At 38.5% G+C, this 24,368-nt stretch overlaps 1 protein-coding gene across 2 annotated transcripts in view; it reads left to right on the top strand.

The window, feature by feature from the left end:
* The window catches only part of LOC124709160 (SEC14-like protein 1), a 222,414-nt gene that overhangs the window by 162,684 nt on the left and 35,362 nt on the right, over nt 1-24,368 (top strand). For both annotated transcript variants that reach the window (XM_047240820.1, XM_047240821.1), the window contains exons 2-3: nt 9,534-9,683; nt 9,986-10,117. In XM_047240820.1, coding sequence (XP_047096776.1) covers nt 9,534-9,683; nt 9,986-10,117 — 282 coding nt within the window. The remainder of the gene's footprint in view (nt 1-9,533; nt 9,684-9,985; nt 10,118-24,368) is intronic.

Raw genomic sequence — 24,368 nt, 5'->3', positions numbered from 1 at the left:
GAGAACAGGAGTCTGAGGTATTTTGCATCAGCCTTCCTTCCTTCTTCAGAATATGTCTACGTGATGATGGCATTTCATAGTACCTGAAGCACCGTATCATACGACAATACTGTGTGGCATTGTAGGTGCTTTGTGAACGTCGTGAAACAATTTTTTTTTTCCAATCTGATCCCATTGTCAGGTGCTGCGTGTCATGTCGCGAATGAATAAAATGTACTCGTAAAAAATGTGAGGGTACGCCAGCTGACAAAGCACATTTCCAGTGTGCGCTCGTAATAGCACAACGCAGTCTACAGAGCAGCAGCAGCATCATGCGGATTCGATAAGGTTTCAAGAAGAAAATGCAGCCTCGAAGGGCTTGATTTACACGTCACAACGATCCATCACTTATAATACTTTCAATGACTTTTTTATTTGTGGGTGTTTTGTCTTTCCAAGCTACAGTAATCTGAAAGGCAGCCGATGAGCCATTGCAGCACTGTTGATGTGCAGAATTTTTCATTTTAATGGTCTTCAGCGGTAAATCGAGGTCGACTATCTTGTGTCTTAAATCTTGTACGCGCTGAGACACGTTGGCAATTTCTGTTATGCAAGTAAAGGAATTTCTTTAGTTGCCGCTGTGTGCCGCTCCGTACGTGATTATGTAACACTGTCACAGACTGGTGTTCCTACGCAACTTGCATTTGTAATTCCCTGGAGGTTCTGAACTGAGCGGGTAATCTGTTATGCTGTAGTGTTTGAGAGATTTGGCGAGGTTACGAAGTTAATAGCAGATAAACAGTCTTTTCACAGCTAAATTTCAATGGCATACGCGAAGGAATAAAATCTACAAAAATCAGCAGCATGTGACTGCTAACCTCACGAATATTTTGCCGATACTTACAGATTCTTTTCGTTTCTTTTAGTTTTTTTATTTAGGAACGTTCTGTCAGTCTACGTCGCATTCACATTCTGGATAGACATATCCACATTCCACAAGCCAGTGTACAGAGCATGGCGGCGATTACACCATACCAATATGATCTTTTTTTAATCCTGTTCCATTCACGTATTGGGCTAGGGGGAAAAATCACTATCTACTTTCCTCTATATTTGCTCTTATATCTCTTATCTTATCCGCACGATCTATTAGCGAGACACAGGGTGGTATGACGGCGTAATGGCCGCACTGTCTTCGGATCATGTTCTCTAAATTTAGCGAAAAGGTTTCGCGAGAACTACATCGTATTTCTTTCAAGATTTTGCAGATAGTACTGGCTGGAGTCACTAGCGTTCGCAGAAATTAACGCTGAGTAGGAGAGGGAACTCAAAATTTGCCATTTTTTAAAATATAAATAAGTTCGTCAGTTTCCATACGTGTCGTGCAACTAGAACATTTGCCGGCCTTAGTGGCCGAGCTGTCCTAGGCACTTCAGTCCGGAACCGCGCTGCTGTTACGGTCGCAGGTTCGAATCCTGCCTCGGGCATGGATGTGTATTATGTCCTTAGGTTAGTTATGTTTAATTAGTTATAAGTCTAGGGGACTGATGACCTCAGATGTTAAGTCCCATAGTGCTTAGAGCCATTTGAACCAAGTAGAACTTAATTTAATAAGTGACACAAAAGACTTATGATATCTCAAAAAATTGATGGTTTATATAGTGTACGGAAGTACTTTAGTGAATAAAAACTTCAAGGGGTGGCAGGTGGGTGGCGAGTGCCCCTTCTTGCATGCCCCCTTGCGAAGCCTGTGTGTGTGGAGCAATCCGTGCGGGAACACTTCAGTGAGAAGGGTCTATTATTTCAAGAGAAACTGCAGCCACAGGAAGAATGGGAACGGTTATCTCGTATATCTAGGTTCGATTTTACGTCTGGAGATCAGACACAAGTAAGCAGCCGCTTAAGTACAGCGTATGTAAACATTTTTAAAAAAATGTTAATTACAGCCCCGAAATGATAACGTGATCCCAACATATGCGATTCGGAAATGGGCGAAAAGGACCTTTATTAGAATTGTCGCAGTGGGTGGTATAATGGGTAGAATGTAATATCGCTCGCTCTCTCCCTCTCCCCCTCTCCTTCCCTCCCTCTTGAGGAGGCGCTACATGGTTCGAGGGAGTCCCGACTCGGTCACTACCTGACATTGTTTCCTTACAGTGCTAATTCTTTTTATGAATCACAATGTTCATAGAAAACCCTGGATTCCAAATTAAGGGTCTGCGTTTCCTCAAAATACAGTGTGTGCCTGTAATATATCTGGCAATAAAAAGAAATAAACTATATCACTTCAGAATTAAGAAACCAAATTTCGATTTAAAAGCTAAAGATACATAAACCTGCCACTCGAATCTCTCCAAACTATTTGAGATTATATTACTTTCTTTGAGCTGATTGCTATAGGCAGTTCTTTCACTGTTTCCTTCAGTACAAGTAATTTAGACCTTCTTTAGCACATCACTTTTGCCCAGATCTCTCACAATGTTTGACGTGTAGCCACGTTTTTGTTGAGTCTGTATATCCCGTCATAACCACATATACGGTCCTTTTTGCTACTTGAAATGAAACTGAGAGGTCTGTGGAAAGCCATTTTTAAATTACTCGTAAAGAGAGCATAAGCAGCGTGGCGGCCATGAAACGGTCAGTTCCGCTATCTTTCACTATCAGCTTTAGAGTCCTGTTGACGAGGATTCCTGATACGGTGCATAAGACGGCTGCCACCATGAACTGTCGTTGACTAAACTCTTAGACCAGATTACAATTTTGCACTATGTGAGAAGCGTTTACTTCCTACCGTCAAGATTTCATTACAGTTTTTTGCCACGTAATAGTTACATAAAATGCAAAGTCGTGCGTGTTGCAGTTAACGTGCAACGGAAGCAACGATTCACTTTATGCGTAAATAACTTAATACCGGGTGATCCCCAATAATGTTCGCGAACGACACCACGATTTATAGGGGAGTTACGTATTATATCTCGTGAGATACGCTCGACGACGAAAAAAAAAATGCATTTTCAGAAGAAAATGAATGACTTATTCAAGAGAAGGAGCTCCACGAATTGAGGAAGAAGCCTACAATGTGTTGGTCCATCTATGGCCCTTATGCAAACAGTTATTCGGATTGTCAGGTCACACTCTATTATACTGTACCCAGGATGTCTGTCAATACTATTACCTGCCCCACCCATTATAACCACGGTGTCTTCCTTAGTGAAATCTTTACAAAGTGATCCTAAATCCTCTGTCACCTGCTCCAGACCAGCACTAGGTTTAAAAATGGTGACCTGGTATTCTGATCCTAGTTCATCCTGCTGAAGTTGGCCAACACCTCTTCCATGGGAACTACCTAACAACACTTTCTTTCTCTTTACTGATTTCCCTACATTCTTACTTTTCAATTTGCTGCTGAAAGTTTGTTGTGCACTGTCTACATCTGTAACTGCTTCAGGCTCACCAGCTTCTAACTGAAGCAGCAGGTCAAATCTATTTTCTACATTCACCACCAAGCTGTCAGACAAAGTTCTAGGCCAGCTTTGCCTGTTGCCACTTCCCACCTCTCTTTACCCTTCTCCCTCCTTAATCTGTCAAGATCTCCCCTGGCCTTGTCCAACTCAGCCTGAAGGGCGGCAATTTTCCCCTCCCGTTCCAGTATCTTCCTATCTCTAGTACATTTCCTACAAAACCACTGATGAGTCTCATTTGCTTCCCCTATTCCCACGCCACTACAGTCACCCACATGGAAAAAACTGCAGCACCCGTCACACCAAAGCCCCGACCTAACAATTCTACGGCGAGTCAAGCACTTTTCACTCATGATAAATGTAATAGTTTATTACGAATAAGTCAGTTAAATTATAAACACGAAAATATGGTTTCACAAATTTGGCCTACACGCGACTGTGTGTAAACATGAACAACAATGCAAAGTTTCTGAAACAACAACTTAAACTTTACGCTATTTTCCGGAAATGTGAGTTAAGTAATGAAGTACGCTACAGTTAAATTGCTGGAGAGAGCAAAGAACAACTAAACTAAATTCTATAGATTTACTGCGGCAAAACGTAAACAGAAAATACGACTGTCCGATCGTTTCGCGTTTTCTGCTATATTACGTAAAGAAGAATGAAACCTTTAATGGTACACTTAAAAGGCGCACTAATACAACTATTTACCACTTAATCAGTACTAAACTATTTGTTTTTATAATCTAAAATGACTTATCTTTACAAGAACACCAAAACTCGCGCTAGTCGCCTTAAATTCAGGCTTTCAGAACTCAAGGGTCACTGCCCGCTGTTTTGAGGGTGGAAGTGATCAGTTATTTTGGAAATTGCCATGATTCTGTTAGCCATTCAGGGAATAGGGTAATATCGCTTGGATCTTTGCACATGTTATAGAAATGTGTAAGTAATATGAATGAAGTAGTATTTAATAGAGTCAGTAATTGGTATCTGTATTTCACCTCCTCTACCTTTACATGTACGCTCTGGAATTTTGGAAAACTGGCTTTGCCTTTTTAGCGTCCAAAAATATAGACTGATTATGTTTCGTTTATGCAACTACTATGCTGACGAACCATTTATTCACTGTGAAACAGGTTCAGCTCCGGCCGAAGTGGCCGAGCGGTTCTAGGCACTACAGTCTGGAACCGTGTGACCACTACAGTTGCAGGTTCGAATCCTGCCTCGGGCATGGATGTGTGTGATGTCCTTAGGTTAGTTAGGTTTAAGTAGTTCTAAGTTCTAGGGGACTGATGACTTCAGAAGTTAAGTCCCATAGTGCTCGGAGCCATTTGAACCATTTTAGAAACAGGTTCAGCAAATCAGAGAGGACAAACTGCATTGGATAAGCAAGTAGTGCTTCCTCAGTGATGGCAACAAGGATGTCCTAATATACCGGTACAGATAACTTGCAGTTTATAGTTTCCATTACGTGCATACAAACATCGCTCAGAAAATTCTCGAGATGTCAATGTTTTTATCCCTTATCTTGCTTTGAGATATCTGGCATTAGCAAAGTATCTAATTTACTGTTGCACGTTTTGCGGATGAACATCAGTTTTACTTGAAGTTACCAACAGTGACCACTAAGGAAGGAAGAAAGGCCTCCGATAAAGAAAAAAGGTAATTTAGTGTTAGCGTATCATTCCCCTCAGGATGTTTGGGCCAGTTGCCTCAGGAGAGGATATAACGGCTTCATGACATCCTTCCCATCTGAAACAGTGCAGACACCCAGGCCAGAGGGCGTGCAGTGTCATTCTGACAAGGAAACTTATAATACCAAGTTCTTGTAATCATTGAAAAAGCATCACATACCGTCTCAGCCTGTGAAGTTTCTTTTTATTTGCTCCTCACCATCTGGATGCTTCATATTTTTTGTCAGGCATTGTATTTGAACAATGTTAAAACACACACACACACACACACACACACACACACACACACACACACACACACACACACACACACACAGGTTCGAGATCTAACATAAGCTCGTTTGGAAAGAGTAATGAGTTGTACCGTATATGAAGTTGGTCCATTTCTTTGTAATGATTTACGAAAACCTTAAATAAAGTGGCCGGTAGGATATTTGAACCCAGACTCTACAGAAAGGTATCCATTGGCTTGCAGGTTATGCTGCGCAACTCTGTTGTGTGTAGTGATTCATTATAGATTTCTACGCATACTATAAAATAGCATTGGCCGTTGTTTAATAATCAACTTGTTTCTTATTGAGAGGAATTCTTGCAGTTGCTAGGTATCCCATGACTATACTTCTGTCAAGAAGTGGGAAAAGTAATGAAGTATTACTTGTGGCATGCTGTGTGGCAGATACAGAAATAAAAAATTTCATTGTGATTGCCCCAAAACTATGAAAATTGCATTCATAACTCTTTCGCTTGGTAGCTTTAGTGTATCATCAACAAGCTTTGCCCCACTTCTGCTTATGCTGTGAGATGTTATCCATGACCATTTTGAAGTAGAAACGTTACTGTCAACATATGTACTTACGAAGAGTTATGGTACCTACCTTGTATATGTGTGGTTCTTCATTTTCTTTCACTACCTTGAAAGTTTCCTTTTATTCCTTCTGGCTGCAGCACAGCAAGGAAATATTGCTTCCTAGAAGGCCATGATTGTTGTTGTTGTTGTTGTTGTTGTTGTTGTTGTTGTGGTGGTGGTGGTGGTGGTGGTGGTGGTGGTCTTCAGTCCTGAGACTGGTTTGATGCAGCTCTCCTTGCTACTCTATCCTGTGCAAGCTTCATCTCCCAGTACCTACTGCCACCTACATCCTTCTGAATCTGTTTAGTGTATTCATGTCTTGGTCTCCCTCTACGATTATTACCCTCCACGCTGCCCTCCAATACTAAATTGGTGATGCCTCAACACATGTCCTACCAACCGATCCCTTCTTCTGGTCAAGTTGTGCCACAAACTTCTCTTCTCCCCAATCCTATTCAATACCTCCACATTAGTTATGTGATCTACCCATCTAATCTTCAGCATTCTTCTGTAGCACCACATTTCGAAAGCTTCTATTCTCTTCTTGTCCAAACTATTTATCGTCCGTGTTTCACTTCCATACATGGCTATGCTCCATACAAATACTTTCAGAAATGACTTCCTGACACTTAAATCTATACTCGATGTTAACAAATTTCTCTTCTTCAGAAATGCTTTCCTTGCCATTGCCAGTCTACATTTTATATCCTCTCTACTTCGACCATCATCAGTTATTTTGCTCCGCAAATAGCAAAACTCCTTTACTGCTTTAAGTGTCTAATTTCCTAATCTAATTCGCTCAGCATCACCCGACTTAATTCGACTACATTCCATTATCCTCGTTTTTCTTTTGTTGATGTTCATCTTATACCCTCTTTCATGACACTGTCCATTCCGTTCAACTGCTCTTCGAAGTCCTTTGCTGTCTCTGACAGAATCACAATGTCATCGGCGAACCTCAAAGTTTTTATTTCTTCTCCATGGATTTTAATATCTACTCCGAATTTTTCTTTTGTTTCCTTCACTGCCTGCTCAGTATACAGATTGAATAACATTAGGGATAGGCTACAATCTTGTCTCACTCCCTTCCCAACCACTGCTTCCCTTTCATGCCCCTCGACTCTCATAACTGCCATCTGGTTTCTGTACAAATTGTAAATAGCCTTTCGCTCCCTGTATTTTACCCCCGCCACCTTCAGAATTTGAAAGATAGTATTCCTGTCAACATTGCCAAAAGCTTTCTCCAAGTCTACAAATGCTAGAAACATAGGTTTGCCTTTCGTTAATCTAGCTTCTAAGATGAGTCGTAGGGTCAGTATTGTCTCACGTGTTCCAATATTTCTACGGAATCCAAACTGATCTTCCCCGAGGTCGGCTTCTACCAGTTTTTCCATTCGTCTGTAGAGAATTCGCGTTAGTATTCTGCATCCATGGCTTATTAAACTGATTGTTCAGTAATTTTCACATCTGTCAACACCTGCTTTCTTTGGGATTGGAATTATTATATTCTTCTTGAAGTCTGAGGGTATTTCGCCTGTCTCATACATCTTGCTCACCAGACAGTAGAGTTTTGTCAGGACTGGCTCTCCCAAGGCCGTCAGTAGTTCTAATGGAATGTTGTCTACTCCTGTGGCCTTGTTTCGACTGAGGTCTTTCAGTGCTCTGTCAAACTCTTCATGCAGTATCGTATCTCCCATTTCATCTTCATCTACATCTTCTTCCACTTCCATAATATTGTCCTCAAGGGCATTGCCCTTGTATAGACCCTCTATACACTCCCTCCACCTTTCTGCTTTCCCTTCTTTACTTAGAACTGGGTTTCCATCTGAGCTCTTGATGTTCATACAAGTGGTTCTCTTTTGCCCAAAGGTCTCTTTAATTTTCCTGTAGGCAGTATCTATCTTACCCCTAGTGAGATAAGCCTCTACATCCTTACATTTGACCTCTAGCCATCCCTGCTTAGCCATTTTGCACTTCCTGTCGATCTCATTTTTGAGACATTTGTATTCCTTTTTGCCTGCTTCACGTACTGCATTTTTATATTTTCTCCTTTCATTAATTAAACTCAATATTTCTTCTGTTACCCATGGATTTCTACTAGCCCTTGTCTTTTTACCTACTTGATCCTCTGCTGCCTTCACTATTTCATCTCTTAAAGCTCCCCATTCTTCTTCTACTGTATTTCTTTCCCCCATTCCTGTCAATTGTTCCCTTATGCTCTCCCTGAAACTCTGTACAACCTCTGGTTCTTTCAGTTTATCCAGGTCCCATCTCCTTAAATTCCCACCTTTTTGCCGTTTCTTCAGTTTTAATCTACAGTTCATAACCAATAGATTGTGGTCAGAGTCCACATCTGCCCCTGGAAATGTCTTAAAATTTAAAATCTGGTTCCTAAATCTCTGTCTTACCATTATGTAATCTATATGAAACCTGTCAGTATCTCCAGGCTTCTTCCATGTATACAACCTTCTTTTATGATTCTTGAACCAAGATTATTATCTTATTGTATCTCTCATTTCTTTTAATTTTGTCTCTTGTTTAAATTTCTGTGCATAAAAGAAAATACTGCTTTCTCCATTTACTATTAGTTCCTTCTTTTGTCTATATTTTAGAGTACAAATTCACAGTAGCCATTTTTCTGGAAGGAAAGAAAACTGAGTAAACTGACAATAATTATAAATCTCTTGATGTATTTCCTATTGCTAATATGACCTATTACCAAAATACTGGTTGATGTTGCATGCCATAGTGTTTCGTTTTAAGGTAGTTTCAAGGAATATCCTGTGGAAGAAAATACTGGAGTCCTTATGGAAGCTTCCATCTCTGTGGTTCTTTCGTGTACAGAGAGATATCTTGTAGTGTTCAGTGATGAATGTAATTTGGTACTGTTTTGTACTAAGTTTTTAAATCCTTAAAACATGTTTAAAAACACAAGAAGTAATAAAGAAAAAGAGAACATTCACCCTTATACCTGCATATGAATTATGTGTAATACATGCAGTATATACACAAAAGAACAGAAAATCGTTATTCCTATAAGCCGCCCACAAGTCCCCCCCCCCCCCTCCCTCCCCTCCCCTCCCTCATATAGTTACATGTTCTCATTCTCATTGTTTCTTTGTTTTATACTGTCATGGAATTTCCATCATCACAACATAACTCTTAAAATGTACAGTTATTCAGTATATTTCTGAATTAAACATTCTGGATTTTAGTGAGTTGTTATAGATAATAATTGCAATGCAGCAGCTGCTACTATTAGTATAATATGTGCTTTGATTTTAATTTCAGAGTTTGTCATTGATATTCATTATCATTTTGATTTCATTACAGTTCATTGTGTAAAACCCAACAAGTTAGAGCAGAGGCAAAAATGAGAAACATAGATTTTGACTTTAAATGCAGTGTTGCGTGCTTAGATACTGAAAAGCAAAGCATAATTGAGAATGAAAACTACACTTGACCCTATTTCTTTCATATTTTAGTACCACTGTGCATCTACATATTTTGCGTAATGGAATTTAACACAATAAATCTTATGAACTGTTTCAGGCATACGAAAGGCGATTTCCAACATGTCCTCTTATACCTGTGTTTGTCGGATGTGAAGTTACGTCAGAATTTACCAGCCCTGATGGAGCTGTTTCTCTAAAAGAAAGACGCTGTAAGCTAAATGTTGAAGCACCATACTTGATTAAAAAGGTTAGTAAGCAGTTGTACTGCATCACCTTATAGAAATTAATGGCTAAGGATTATACAGCAGATCTGTAAAAGAAATTCAGTTGATACAATTCTTATGTAGCTTTGATGAATTAGAGTAAAAGTACATTGAATATGGGCAGTCTTATGCTGTTGCTGCTATTTGAATTCCCACCTAGAAGTTTGCGCAACTTTCCTCAGAAACCAGTGCTCAGTCTCGTATTGTTTGCTGTTTTCTGTAATACAAACATAAGCATTAGTTGTTTTTCAAAACAATGTATGAATGCAGTATGTTCATTTTTCAGATCATTGGTGTTGATCATGTATACTTCATTCAGAAAAATAATTTGGACCGGAGAAACCGAACGCTCCATATTGAAGCATACAATGAGAGCTTCGCAAGCAGAGTAGTAGTTGTAGAGAAATGTCGATATTTTGTAAGTACAATTTTCTTTGCTGTTATACAGTATTTCTTAAATGGTTGAACTGAGTGTAAAAGTAATCTATGCTCTAAAACTAAAAGGGTAGATTTCATGGAAATAAGAAATTAAAATGCTAGCAACAGAAAAGATTTCCAGTCCCAAAAGGACAAAATTGGGAGTATGTGTCAGTGGGTCAGAGATCACATAAATACGGACTGAAAATAAGACACACACATAAGAAAAAGTACAAACAGAGAAAAAGGAATGATGCAAATAGTGGAGAAGAGGCCCAGGGAAGCATTTTAAGTGTTTTATAATGATCTTGAAGCAGAACTATTTTTTTCGTTCTGGTCACATTATTTTCTCATTAAACAAAAGATATGAAGAAGGAAAAATTAAACTGAAGATCTTAAGCAATGAGAGGCTGACAAATTAAGTAGAAAGTGACAGTAGTCAGTAGCTTGAAGTTCATATCTGGTTGGTGCTTGGAACCAGGTGCTTGATTTAAAAACAGTTTGTTTTGTTATACTCTGAATTGCTGGTGGTGTTGTGAAGAATAAAAATTAAAAATATGGTGAACAAGCAGCAAGATTATGGCCCATGGATGTGGTGCTACAGAGTGTGATTTTGCAACAGGATAGACAGTTAATAGTATAAATTCTGTCTGTGTTGATTAATCTGCACTGACAGTGTTGTGGTTTAGTTGTCATCTAAACAGTACATGCATCCAAGATGATGACAATGTTTAGTTCATAGCACAATTAGTGTCTATCCTGATGGAGTAGGTCTTGTGAGGGACTGCACTGGAGAGTGTTATGAATAGCTTGTATCTAGTGAATATTCTTCCACAAGTGAAGTGGTAAGTTGAAATGTAGTGTAAGAATCTGATTAATGTGCTGTGCAGGTTACAAGAACAACAAATGAAAAACGACATCAGGTTGGTTTGGGGAGAATAATGTAGGAGATGACACTAATGTTAAGGAAATGATTCAGGAGAAGGTAGTTTCATTTAATTCATTTCATTTGTTCATCCGGGTAAATCATATTGCATAGTATCATTAAATATACACACAATATCCAGCTATAACAAATACACAGGGCAATATAAGTTATAAAAACCTATTTCAGTATAGGACAGCACAATAAAATCAAACATTGTAGTCCACATTGTAGAATAACCACACAATATGATTTAATATAATAAATCTGAAAGAATATAAAATATGAGAGACTCGCCAGTCCACCTTACGGCCCATGGTGGAGGGTACCCCTTAGCAGTACTAGTTATTTCCTTTCGTGTTTCACTCGCAAATGGAACAAGCGAAAAAAATACTGTCTATATGCCTCCTTATGAACCCTCATTTCTGATATCTTATCCTATTGCTCCTTAAGTGCATTATATGTTGTAGGCAGCAGATTCGTTCTGCAGTCAGCTTCAAATTCTGGTTCTCTTAATTTTCTCAATAGTGTTCCTCAAAAAGAATGTCTCCTTCTCTCCAGAGATTTCCACTTGAGTTCCCAAAGCATCTCCGTAACATTTTCATGTTGTTCAAACCTACCAGTAACAAATTTAGGAGCCCGCCTCTGGATTGCTGCAATGTTTTCCTTTAATCCAACGTGTCACCGATCCCAAACACTCTAGCTTTACTCAAAAATAGGTTGCACTACTGTTCTATATGTGGTCTCCTGGTGTACCACACTTTGTAGAATTCTCCCAATAAATTAAATTGAACCATTTGCCATTTGTATCACAATCCTCATATGCTCGTTCCACTTCATCTATCTTTGCAACATTATGCCCAGATATTTAAATAATGTGACTGTTTCTAGCAGACACTACTAATGCTGTATCCGGACGTTACAGGATTACTTTTTGTACCCATCTGCATTAATTTACATTCTTCTACATTTAGAGCAAGATTCCCTTCATCATAAAGCAGAAATTTTCTTTCTTCTTGTATCCTCGTACAATCACTCAACTTAGACACCTTACTGTATGCCACAACATTGAAGCAAGCAACCGCAGCTTTCTGCCCACCCTATCTGCCAAATCATTTATGTATATAGAGAGCAACAGTCACCCTATCACACTTCCCTGTGGCAGTTCTGACGATACCCTTGTCTTTGACGAATGCTAGTCATCGAGGACAACATACTGGGTTCTATAACTTACGAAGTCGTCGGTGCACTTGCATATCTGTGAACCTGTTCCATATACTCTACCTTCTTTAACAGCCTCTAGTGAGGCAATGCATCAAATGCTTTCTGGAAATATGGAATCTGCCTGTTGCCTTTCGTCCATAGTTTGAAGTATATCATGTGAGAAGAGGTCATGTTGAGTTTCACATAAGTGATGCTTAATAAAACTGAACTGATTCGTGGACATAAGCTTCTTGAACTCAAGAAAATTCATTATATTTGAACTGAGAATAAGTTCAAGGATTCTACTGCAAGCTGATATTAGGGATATTGGTCTATAATTTTTGCGAGTCGGTTCTTTTGCCCTTCATATACACGAGAGTCAACTGCCCTTTTTTCCAGTCACTTGAGGCTTTCCACTGGGCGAGAGATTCATGTTAAATGCAAACTAAGTAAGGAGCCAATGCTGTGGGGTACTCTTTGAAAAACCGAATTGGGATTCCATCTGAACCTGGTGACTTATTTGTTTTCAACTCCTTAAGTTGTTTCTCTATGCCATGGATACTTATTACTATGTCATCCACATAGGTGTCTGTCTGATGGTCAAACAATGGTATGTTTGTATCATTCTCCTGTATGAACAATTTCTTGAATGTGAAATTTAAAACTTGGTCTTTCGTTTTGCTATCTTCATCTGCCACTGGTCAACAAGTGATTGGATGGATGCCTTAGACACACTTAGTGATTTTACAAAGGACCAGAATTTTCTCGGGTTCTCTGCCAGATCTTTTGCTAGGGTACGACAGTGGTGGTAGTTGTATGCTTCACACATAGATCTTTTCACAGACATACGAATCTTGACTAACCTTTGCGTGTCATCATTTGCGCATTCCCTTTTGAACCAAGAGTGCAATAGCTTCTGCTTCCTCAGCAGTTTCCGAATGCTTAATTAACATTAATAATTGATGTAAATTGTATCATGATCTTTTCCTGTAAGATTCAACTACTATTTATTGCATATGGCCAAGTAATCACATCAGACAAGCAGTTCAACAGGAGAGATTAGGCATCTGTGTCATTGAATATTGTTCTGATCTTGATAGCTTTTATGGCATCTGAAAGCGTGTTACACTGTCTAATACTAAAGACCTTTGCATAGCCTTATTTTAACTCGCATTAGTTTGGTCCCATAGGAACTTACCACACTTTTCCAAAATTTACTCCCATTACATGAATGTTGTTACATATTGTTGTGTTCAGCCTCCTGCACAGAAATGAACTTCATCATGAAGCCAAAAACACTTTGGAAATGGCAAAGTTTTGGGCAAAATTAAAATAGTTATAGTCTCAACTGTGTATATAACATGTGTTTGACATGAGAATACATAAATGGATGTACATAGGAATTAATTTTCAGCTTGTCCTAATTTGATATTATGCTAATTGCAGTCTTTATGAATATAGAGACAATGCAAAGGAAGTATGTTTAATTGAACAAATAGTTATTTTGAGAATGTTAATCTGGAACTTTTTGTAATTGTTCTTGCAGCCTGTTCCGTAAGGCAAAACTGCTTTTAGGTTAGTTTTACCATGTCCCCATGGTATCCCATATGTAACAGCAGTGTGAAAATATGAAAATATGCAGTTTTGGCAATTCTATTCTGCAGATCTGAGATATTAAACATAAAGGAGAGCATACTGGGTAGATTATAGGCCTAGTGATCTATATTTTCATCCATATACAAACCCAATAATTTTATAGCCACCCTCTATATTTGATGGCTACTGATACAGAGTTCTTGTTTGAGACATTGTTTTCGTCAAATGAATGAAACGGCATTTTAGAAGATTTACAGTCAGTAAATTTGAGATGAATCAGTCTCCCTCAGAACTGTGCTTGCATGTTTGCTAATGGCTAATTTACATTTCTTATTAAAACTCTTGTCTTATCTGCAAATAATGTCAGCATTATTAGTAACATAAATAACGAATATGAGAAGTCTTCAGGTATTGTTACTGGATGGAAGCGCCATGTGAATTTAATTCCTTGATTTTGACTGTTAGTCAAGATGATTTCTATTACTTGATATGTATTTTCAAGATAAGACAGAATCAATTCTTTTACTATCCCAGTGACGATGACTATACCAATGTCATTTAGTTTTTCCAGCAAGATAGTGTATTAGATGTATCAAATAGCTTTGATGAGTCAAAATGTACCACTTTAATGCTGTGTTCTGGCTCAGTCCACTCAGTGCCATCCGTGGATGAACCTGTAGATGTTTCAGTAGTCCTACTTTTATAGGAGTGCTGAATTGGAGGAAGGAGGTAAAAATTTTACAGTAAATTTGGTAACTGTTTTTTATAGTAGTTTCTAATATTTTTGAAAAGGCTGACATTGACGATATAAGTTCATAGTTACCAATTTGTGGATGTCTTGCTTTTTGTTTAGAGACTTTATTTTGGAAACTTAATTCAGCCAGAAAAATGCCTTATAAAAAGATGTTTTCAATGTTTAATAGAGGTTTGGAAATTACAGTAGCACGTCAGATATACAAAAAAGTAGCTCATCCAGAGCAGAAGACATTTTATTTTTGAGTGATTTTATTGTTCTCAGAACATCCAGCTCATCTATGGGGTTCAGAATTATTGGCTAGTATGATCTTTATTTATTTTAATAAATGACTTCTGATTAATGAGCAGAAGTATTCCAAACCTACTTACTTACCAAGATCTCAGCCTTTTCTTAACTGCACTTATTAAAAAAATAGAAACTGCCAGCTTTATAGCTTTCAGCACTACCATGTGTTTCTATAATGCAGAATACCACGACAGTGGTGAACAGTTGAAATTCACAGTCCTTTAAGTTTCCACTGATGTGTGTACCAATTTGTGCCTCTATCAGAGCCATACATGCTCCACTTCTTACATTGCCCACATGACTCCAGCAAGGACATACACTAAAATGACAGTGAGTGTTTGGTCTTTTGGTTTCCTCCAATCGCTCTACAGCAACAGGTCATGGACAGCAGCTCGAGGTCCACAGAAGTAAATCCTGGTAGTTCGTAATGCTTATCATCCTGCCACATGCAAGACAAGACATCTGTCATAATCTTCAGTTACATTTACATCTTCATGGTAGATCAGTGTAATTTCTCTTTTGTCTTTGAACATAAATCTGCAGCTCTCTTGTGGATACCATCTTGGCTACTTTGGAAGAGGTTGAAAATACCGCTTCCATTGTAAATTTCTTTATTTTCACACGACTGGTTTTGGACTGTTATACGCCCATCCTCAGGTATTGTACTGGAAATAGCAAAAGACGGGAGATAATTTTCACATGCCGAAACACATACAAAAAAACAAACAAAAGTTTTTTTTCCCCTAGAAAGTTTTAAAAACTTTTAAAAAACATTTCGAAACCAGTGGTTGGGCTGGATGCTGTGAAATGTATGTCAATGCGCAAGTGGCCCCATACAGTACTATGGACGACTGCCTAGGTAGGGAAATATACAAATGATATCATGACACTTGTGCTGTGGTCCCAGAGTGCCGCCTGTACCAGGTGCAGTGTGCTGCCTATAAGTGCAGAACAGGGAGTAGCGGATGCGAACGATGAGGCAAATTGGTAAACCAGAGTGGCAAAAGTGCTGCCATCTAATGAAGAAGGGAACAACGCGGGGCCACTAGCCCCGCAGTGCACAATTTGAGTTTAGTGGTTTACATTTAAAATGAAGAAAAAACAAAAAAAAAATGCATAAAAAAAATACGCTAATAGGAGGCCGACTATGTACAAAAAGCACAGGACTTCTTCTCCAGCCCTATGTTCAAAACATACTCATGTAACCCCACAGCTAAGTTCGTCACAGAAATTAAGAAGGCAGTTAAAGAAACAGATGGGTTATTCACCCCATTTCTTAAAAAAACTTTAATACCAATGAATCCGAGAATGCCCACTTTCAGTGGCATTGTGAAACTTCACAAGCCACAGGATAACAAATTCTGTTACATTTGATGTCATGTTATTTGCATATTTTTCTTCTTTTCTAGTCCTGTAATCTGACACCATATAACTTCAACTGTTGATTTTTATTCGGACATGTTTTTTAAGTTGTTTGAAAATAACACACCGATGTATGTTGGCAAGATGTGCATTTCCCCCTGTCTTTTTTGCTATGCGTTTTTTAATGTACAATTTCAAAATTGAAATAATCAATTAATGATTTGCTAGTGAACTTTGGTATTTTTGTGGTAATCTCTCAGCAAATAAAGAATTGTTAAGTCTTCATGTGACACACACGCCACATAGAGGCCGTCCCAAGATCCTGTCACACCGAGGTCTGCTGTATAGGTGAATGTAAACAGCGGCTTCAGTTATTGTGATCGCTTCTCAGCTTTGGTTAGTGATAACTAGATACCAGTGTCTATGAGTTTAATTTGTACACCACAGGTATGTTCTTTCCAATTGTTGGTTTATACTCAGGCGTATTTGTGGATTTTTGTTTTTATTCATTGATCGCTATGTGAAATTTTTAACTTCCAGCACTGAAGATGATCACTATGTGATTGAAAGTCGATTTTGCCATCAATAAAACATCAATATTATGGCCAGCGCTGACCTTTCTTTTAATTTAACATATATGGACGTTGTGCACACAGCACTCCATGGAGTCACCAATCAGTTTTAATTCAACACCAAGCCCATGGAAAATCCTACTCCACCTGTTGACCATATCTTAAATTAGACTGCAGAAAATCCCAATTTACTTTTTGTAGATTATAGGCACACTTCATTGCAGTATGATTTTCCACCACATTTTTCCTCTTCAGACAGTGCCATTACTGTGATACAGTGACAGTTTGTCATTGGCATTGCGAGCTTGTCATGATATTATGTCACAAAAGGTGTGTTGGTATTCCCTGTACTCATTTACTGATGCAGTGTTTGAGTGTGTTTTATTGGAATGCTTATGCAGTAGTAATTTAGGTCCAATCAGTTAATTTTTCCCCCCCATGAACCATGGACCTTGCCGTTGGTGGGGAGGCTTGCGTGCCTCAGCGATACAGTTAGCCGCACCGTAGGTACAACCACAACGGAGGGGTATCTGTTGAGAGGCCAGACAAACGTGTGGTTCCTGAAGAGGGGCAGCAGCCTTTTCAGTAGTTGCAAGGGCAACAGTCTGGATGATTGACTGATCTGGCCTTGTAACAATAACCAAAACGGCCTTGCTGTGCTGGTACTGCAAACGGCTGAAAGCAAGGGGAAACTAGGGCCGTAATTTTTCCCGAGGGCATGCAGCTTTACAGTATGACTAAATGATGATGGCATCCTCTTGGGTAAAATATTCCGGAGGTAAAATAGTCCCCCATTCGGATCTCCGGGCGGGGACTACTCAAGAGGATGTCGTTATCAGGAGAAAGAAAACTGGCGTTCTACGGATCGGAGCGTGGAATGTCAGATCCCTTAATCGGGCAGGTAGGTTAGAAAATTTAAAAAGGGAAATGGGTAGGTTAAAGTTAGATATTGTGGGAATTAGTGAAGTTCGGTGGCAGGAGGAACAAGACTTTTGGTCAGGTGACTACAGGGTTATAAACACAAAGTCAAATAGGGGTAATACAGGAGTAGGTTTAATAATGAATAGGAAAATAGGAATGCGGGTAAGCTACTACAAACAGCATAGTGAACGCATTATTGTGGCCAAGATAGATACGAAGCCCACACTTACTACAGTAGTACAAGTTTATATGCCAACTAGCTCTGCAGATGACGAAGAAATTGAAGAAATGTATGACGAAATAAAAGAAATTATTCAGATAGTGAAGGGAGACGAAAATTTAATAGTCATGGGTGACTGGAATTAGAGTGTAGGAAAAGGGAGAGAAGGAAACGTAGTAGGTGAATATGGATTGGGGCTAAGAAATGAAAGAGGAAGCCGCCTGATAGAATTTTGCACAGAGCACAACTTAATCATAGCTAACACTTGGTTTAAGAATCATGATAGAAGGTTGTATACATGGAAGAACCCTGGAGATACTAAAAGGTATCAGATAGATTATATAATGGTAAGACAGAGATTTAGGAACCAGGTTTTAAATTGTAAGACATTTCCAGGGGCAGATGTGGACTCTGACCACAATCTATTGGTTATGACCTGTAGATTAAAACTGAAGAAACTGCAAAAAGGTGGGAATTTAAGGATATGGGACCTGGATAAACTGAAAGAACCAGAGGTTGTACAGAGTTTCAGGGAGAGCATAAGGGAACAATTGAAAGGAATGGTGGAAAGAAATACAGTAGAAGAAGAATGGGTAGCTCTGAGGGATGAAGTAGTGAAGGCAGCAGACGATCAAGTAGGTAAAAAGAGGGTTAGTAGAAATCCTTGGGTAACAGAAGAAATATTGAATTTAATTGATGAAAGGAGAAAATATAAAAATGCAGTAAATGAAGCAGGCAAAAAGGAATACAAACGTCTCAAAAATGAGATCGACAGGAAGTGCAAAATGGCTAAGCAGGGATGGCTAGAGGACAAATGTAAGGATGTAGAGGCTTATCTCACTAGGGGTAAGATAGATACTGCCTACAGGAAAATTAAAGAGACCTTTGGAGATAAGAGAACCTCATGTATGAACATCAAGAGCTCAGATGGAAACCCAGTTCTAAGCAAAGAAGGGAAAGCAGAAAGGTGGAAGGAGTATATAGAGAGTCTATACAAGGGCGATGCACTTGAGGACAATATTATGGAAATGGAAGAGGATGTAGATGAAGATGAAATGGGAGATACGATACTGCGTGAAGAGTTTGACAGAGCACTGAAAGACCTCAGTCGAAACAAGGCCCCCGGAGTAGACAACATTCCGTTGGAACTACTGACGGCCTTGGGAGAGCCAGTTCTGACAAAACTCTACCATCTGGTGAGCAAGATGTATGAAACAGGCGAAATACCCTCAGACTTCAAGAAGAATATAATAATTCCAATCCCAAAGAAAGCAGGTGTTGACAGATGTGAAAATTACCGAACAATCAGTTTAATAAGCCACAGCTGCAAAGTACTAACACGAATTCTTTACAGACGAATGGAAAAACTAGTAGAAGCCGACCTTGGGGAAGATCAGTTTGGATTCCGTAGAAATACTGGAACACGTGAGGCAATACTGACGTTACGACTTATCTTAGAAGAAAGATTAAGGAAAGGCAAACCTACGTTTCTAGCATTTGTAGACTTAGAGAAAGCTTTTGACAATGTTGACTGGAATACTCTCTTTCAAATTCTAAAGGTGGCAGGGGTAAAATACAGGGAGCGAAAGGCTATTTACAACTTGTACAGAAACCAGATGGCAGTTATAAGAGTTGAGGGACATGAAAGGGAAGCAGTGGTTGGGAAGGGAGTAAGACAGGGTTGTAGCCTCTCCCTGATGTTGTTCAATCTGTATATTGAGCAAGCAGTAAAGGAAACAAAAGAAAAATTCGGAGTAGGTATTAAAATCCATGGAGAAGAAATAAAAACTTTGAGGTTCGCCGATGACATTGTAATTCTGTCAGAGACAGCAAAGGACTTGGAAGAGCAGTTGAACGGAATGGATGGTGTCTTGAAGGGAGGATATAAGATGAACATCAACAAAAGCAAAACGAGGATAATGGAATGTAGTCGAATTAAGTCGGGTGATGCTGAGGGTATTAGATTAGGAAATGACACACTTAAAGTAGTAAAGGAGTTTTGCTATTTGGGGAGCAAAATAACTGATGATGGATGAAGTAGAGAGGATATAAAATGTAGACTGGCAATGGCAAGGAAAGCGTTTCTGAAGAAGAGAAATTTGTTAACATCGAGTATAGATTTAAGTGTCAGGAAGTTATCTCTGAAAGTATTTGTATGGAGTGTAGCCATGTATGGAAGTGAAACATGGACGGTAAATAGTTTGGACAAGAAGAGAATAGAAGCTTTTGAAATGTGGTGCTACAGAAGAATGCTGAAGATTAGATGGGTAGATCACATAACTAATGTGGAAGTATTGAATAGGATTGGGGAGAAGAGAAGTTTGTGGCACAACTTGACCAGAAGAAGGGATCGGTTGGTAGGACATGTTCTGAGGCATCAAGGGATCACCAATTTAGTATTGGAGGGCAGCGTGGAGGGTAAAAATCATAGGGGGAGACCAAGAGATGAATACACTAAGCAGATTCAGAAGGATGTAGGTTGCAGTAGGTACTGGGAGATGAAGAAGCTTGCACAGGATAGAGTAGCATGGAGAGCTGCATCAAACCAGTCTCAGGACTGAAGACCACAACAACAACAACAGTTAATTTTCCACCTCCCAACAAGAGAGCAGAGATTCCAGTGCCTATACAAGATGTGAGGTTCAGTGACCTTGACCGCTGGTCTACTCGTTGATCAAAAGGTCGATGTCGTTATTGCCCAAGAGGTTACTTGACAGTCACGCGTTGTAAGTGCAATATAGTTCTGTGTTTTGTACCTGAAAGAAATTGTTGCAAAGCTTTTCATGCAAAATGTAATTGATATGTGAAATTATCAATAAATGGTAGGTAACCTTTGTTTTCAGTTGTTGTGTGTGTCAGGAGACTGATTTTCTCATGTAAGAAGACAATAGGTTGGTTGTGAACACATTTATCACAAATGAACTGAAGTAAAGCACAAAGTAGATTACCTTTGGCATATCAGTGTCACTATTTGGCAATGTTGCTCTCATACGACATTTTGTATTTTTTATATAACAAATAAATATTACAATTAAAACATTTATCATCATTATTCTAAGTCTATATAGTGAGGAAAAACAAGGAAAATTTTTTTCTCTACAACTTTTATATTTGCTACATAAAGGGTTAAATTAAAATGATAAATGTCTAAGTGATGCAGGCATTGTTTCGTTGCATCAGCACAATGACCCAGAGATTAATGTACAAAAAGTAAGACATCAGATAGTAATGTTTGCTTAGGTTGAGAATGACCTAAGGGTGACAGTAGGATACATCAGTAAACAAGGCTGAACAGCTTGATCGGATGCAGTGTCAAGGCTACACTAAAGATGCGAAAGTCACAGCTCATTGGTGGAAATGAGGACAGTTATCTACAGTAACAGGGAAAACTAGCAAAATCATAATCCCTTTCCTGTGGCGATAACTGCTTTTGGGTCAGTATGCATGGCTCCTACTTTTCAGAACATATAGTAGCAATAATTTTGACAGTTCTAATCATCATACAAATGAAAATAAGTTATCAGAGGCTATTTATTCTTATGAAATTCACACCTTTATACATGTAGATTTCTTTGCTGACACATTATGAAACAAAATTATCCTTGGATGTGAGAAGCCAAAATTCATGAGTGAGTATACAAACAAAACTAAAGAATTATATTCACTGTATTATTTGCTTATGTATTTTGAGAGTAGCATTGTTTTTTGAAAATGTCAGCACAATAAGAAATAACTGGACAAACACAAGACATGCAGGATGGTGTAATTGGATTCCTTGACTGTAGTATCAACTCTGTCTTATTGCAATTGTAATTTCTGCAAGAAGGATGTAATGTCCAAATGGTCTCAAGCAGTATGTTACATTGCAATTTCATATGCACCTCCTTCTGTAGTAAGGAACTTTTTTGATAACAAGTTATGGATTTTCCAGTCACACACACACTCTATTTTGTTTTTGTACCTCCAAAAGTATTAAATGGTGATAGATTTTTGCATGTGATAGTGCTCCAATTTACATGGTCCTTACTGCAAAGTGATCAGATGGTGTGAGTCTGTATTAAAATATATCGCTCTTGAAATTAAACAATGGAAAATCCAGGATGGAATGTAACAATATGAGAGAAGGAAAGTTGCTACTTACCATGTAGCAGAGATGCTTGTGCCTATCGTGGCTCAGCATCTCTGCTATATGGTGAGTAGCAACTTTCCTTCTCTCATATTGTTGCTCTCGAAATTCTTGGAGAATCCTTCTTCTTCTTCTTCTTCTTCTTCTTGTGAGTAGTTGTTTACTATTGCACTTAATAACATACCAACACACATCAAATCCACATGAAATCTCTTAATTGTTCTAACATGAAATCTCTTAATTGTTCTAACATGAAGTGTTGCATTTGTCCTTTACTGCTTGTCCACCATTGCTGTATCATTCCTGGTGACTGCTGCGTCTCAAGCCTGTTAAAAATGGTCATGTACCACCATGTTTGTCACTTACAAAACAATAAATAAATGCGTATAAACTGGAAAGGTCTACACTAACTGCCACTGGTAACAGCAACCACTTAACATTTTAAATTAAAATTGGACTTTTCTTGTACCACCTACCAAATTCACTGTGAATGAAGTTGATCTCTGATAGGAATATGGTGTGCGTCAACTTCTTTCAGAATTATGTTAATTAAAAAATTTCTTCTACAAGAAAAGAGAAATAAGAAGGAATCTTCAATTTTGTGCGCTTTAATTATATTTTATCAGTTTTCAAAAGTGAAAAGTACTCGAGAATGAGGAAATGCTGCATATGCTGAAATAGAATTACTCATTGACCGATCGTGTTTAGCTTTGTCTGTAAAGTCCCAGAAGAGCTGAACAGCAAGTTACTTCATTGGAGTTCTCTGTAACCTTGCAGTGTAAACTCTGTGACAAATTGCTCTTCATCATATTTTTTTCCCTCATTCTGAGTTTTGTTTTGAGTGCCATAGGATTCAGTACTGACTTGATCCGTATTCTAAGTCTACATAAATGACTTCTCATTGAGTTTAGGGGGCTGTCCAAAACTGTTTTCCCTGACAACATAATTCTATAAATCAAGGTCGCAAACACATCCATTCGAGACATCTTTGAGATGAGAGAATGGATCTACAACAGGTTCAAAGTAAATGATTTGTTTTAATCTCACAAAAACTCGCATTAGCAGTTTCAAACAAACCAAAATGACCTGCAGATACCAGAAGCAATGACTGTCAAACAAACATGTAATAGAATTGAATATTTATTCACCTTTGAACATGTTTACATGTGATTGGTGTTGTCATACGTTTTATAGTTACAACATTACAGTCATCGTTCCCTAATTAGGCTAAGGAGGCTGTTTCATAAGTAACTACTTCAGAAAAGTACATTGTAACACAAAATGATCACTTTGTGCAAACCAAATACAGTATGCCACAATGAATCAGCATATCATGTTACTCTCTTTGTATCTAAATAATCTAGGCATTTTTGGGTAGTTTGTTAAAATATGTGACACCAAGATATTGATAGCTATTGCGGATCTTTGCTAGTGGGGCTTGTCAATTGTGTGTCTGTCTAGTGTTATGATGGTGTATTGACATCTCAATGTCAAAATTATCCAGGTGTATACTAGGCAACTATAAATATATAAACTAAGTACAGTCATAATATTCATTTCCTTGAAGTAGTATTTACATGATTGTGAGAGTCCCACAATGCATCTGATGACCTTAAATACAGTCTTAGATCCAGGTGAGTTTCCACATAGCAAAATTCCTTGTCAGAAGGAAATTGAAGAAAGCAAAGCATGCATAGTGCAGCAGAGTTTCACTTACACGGCCTCTCAATTATATAGCAGATAAATCACATGTACGAGTCTGGAGCTGTATGTGTATCCCAGCTTAAACTTTGATCAATATGGAATCAAAGAAGTTTCATTGATTTATTTTCCTTCTTGGGGTCATTCAGATTAAATACAGTGTTCTGCTTTCCTATTACTTGTGTAGCGCATTAGCCTGAAACCAGGAGGTACAAACCTCTACTGCTATTGCTACATTCAGCATTCAGCTGTAACTCATCCTTGTTAGTATTCTGAGTTATTAATCTGGTATCTGCATATAGTACAGTGCCACAGGGCAATAAGGAAGCCAGATCATTTATAAATGTCATGAACAGAAAGAGCCCAAGAACAGAGCCCTGCAGCACTCCTTTAACACGCAGAGGAGCTGATTTTTTACTATTCACACATGCACTAACTGTTTTCTATTACTTAGGTATGACTGTTGTAGGAGTAGGGGCTTCTCCACAATTCCATAGTACCATAGCTTTCTTATTAGGATAATATGGGACATTGTATCAAAGGCTTTCTTTAATACTGTCAGCTGCTTTCATGGTGGAGAGGGT

This window comes from Schistocerca piceifrons, chromosome 1 (assembly GCF_021461385.2).
Source record: "Schistocerca piceifrons isolate TAMUIC-IGC-003096 chromosome 1, iqSchPice1.1, whole genome shotgun sequence".
Taxonomy (NCBI): Eukaryota; Metazoa; Arthropoda; class Insecta; order Orthoptera; family Acrididae; genus Schistocerca; species Schistocerca piceifrons.
Note: the sequence above shows the minus strand (reverse complement) of the source record. Positions and strands in the feature narration are given on the sequence as shown.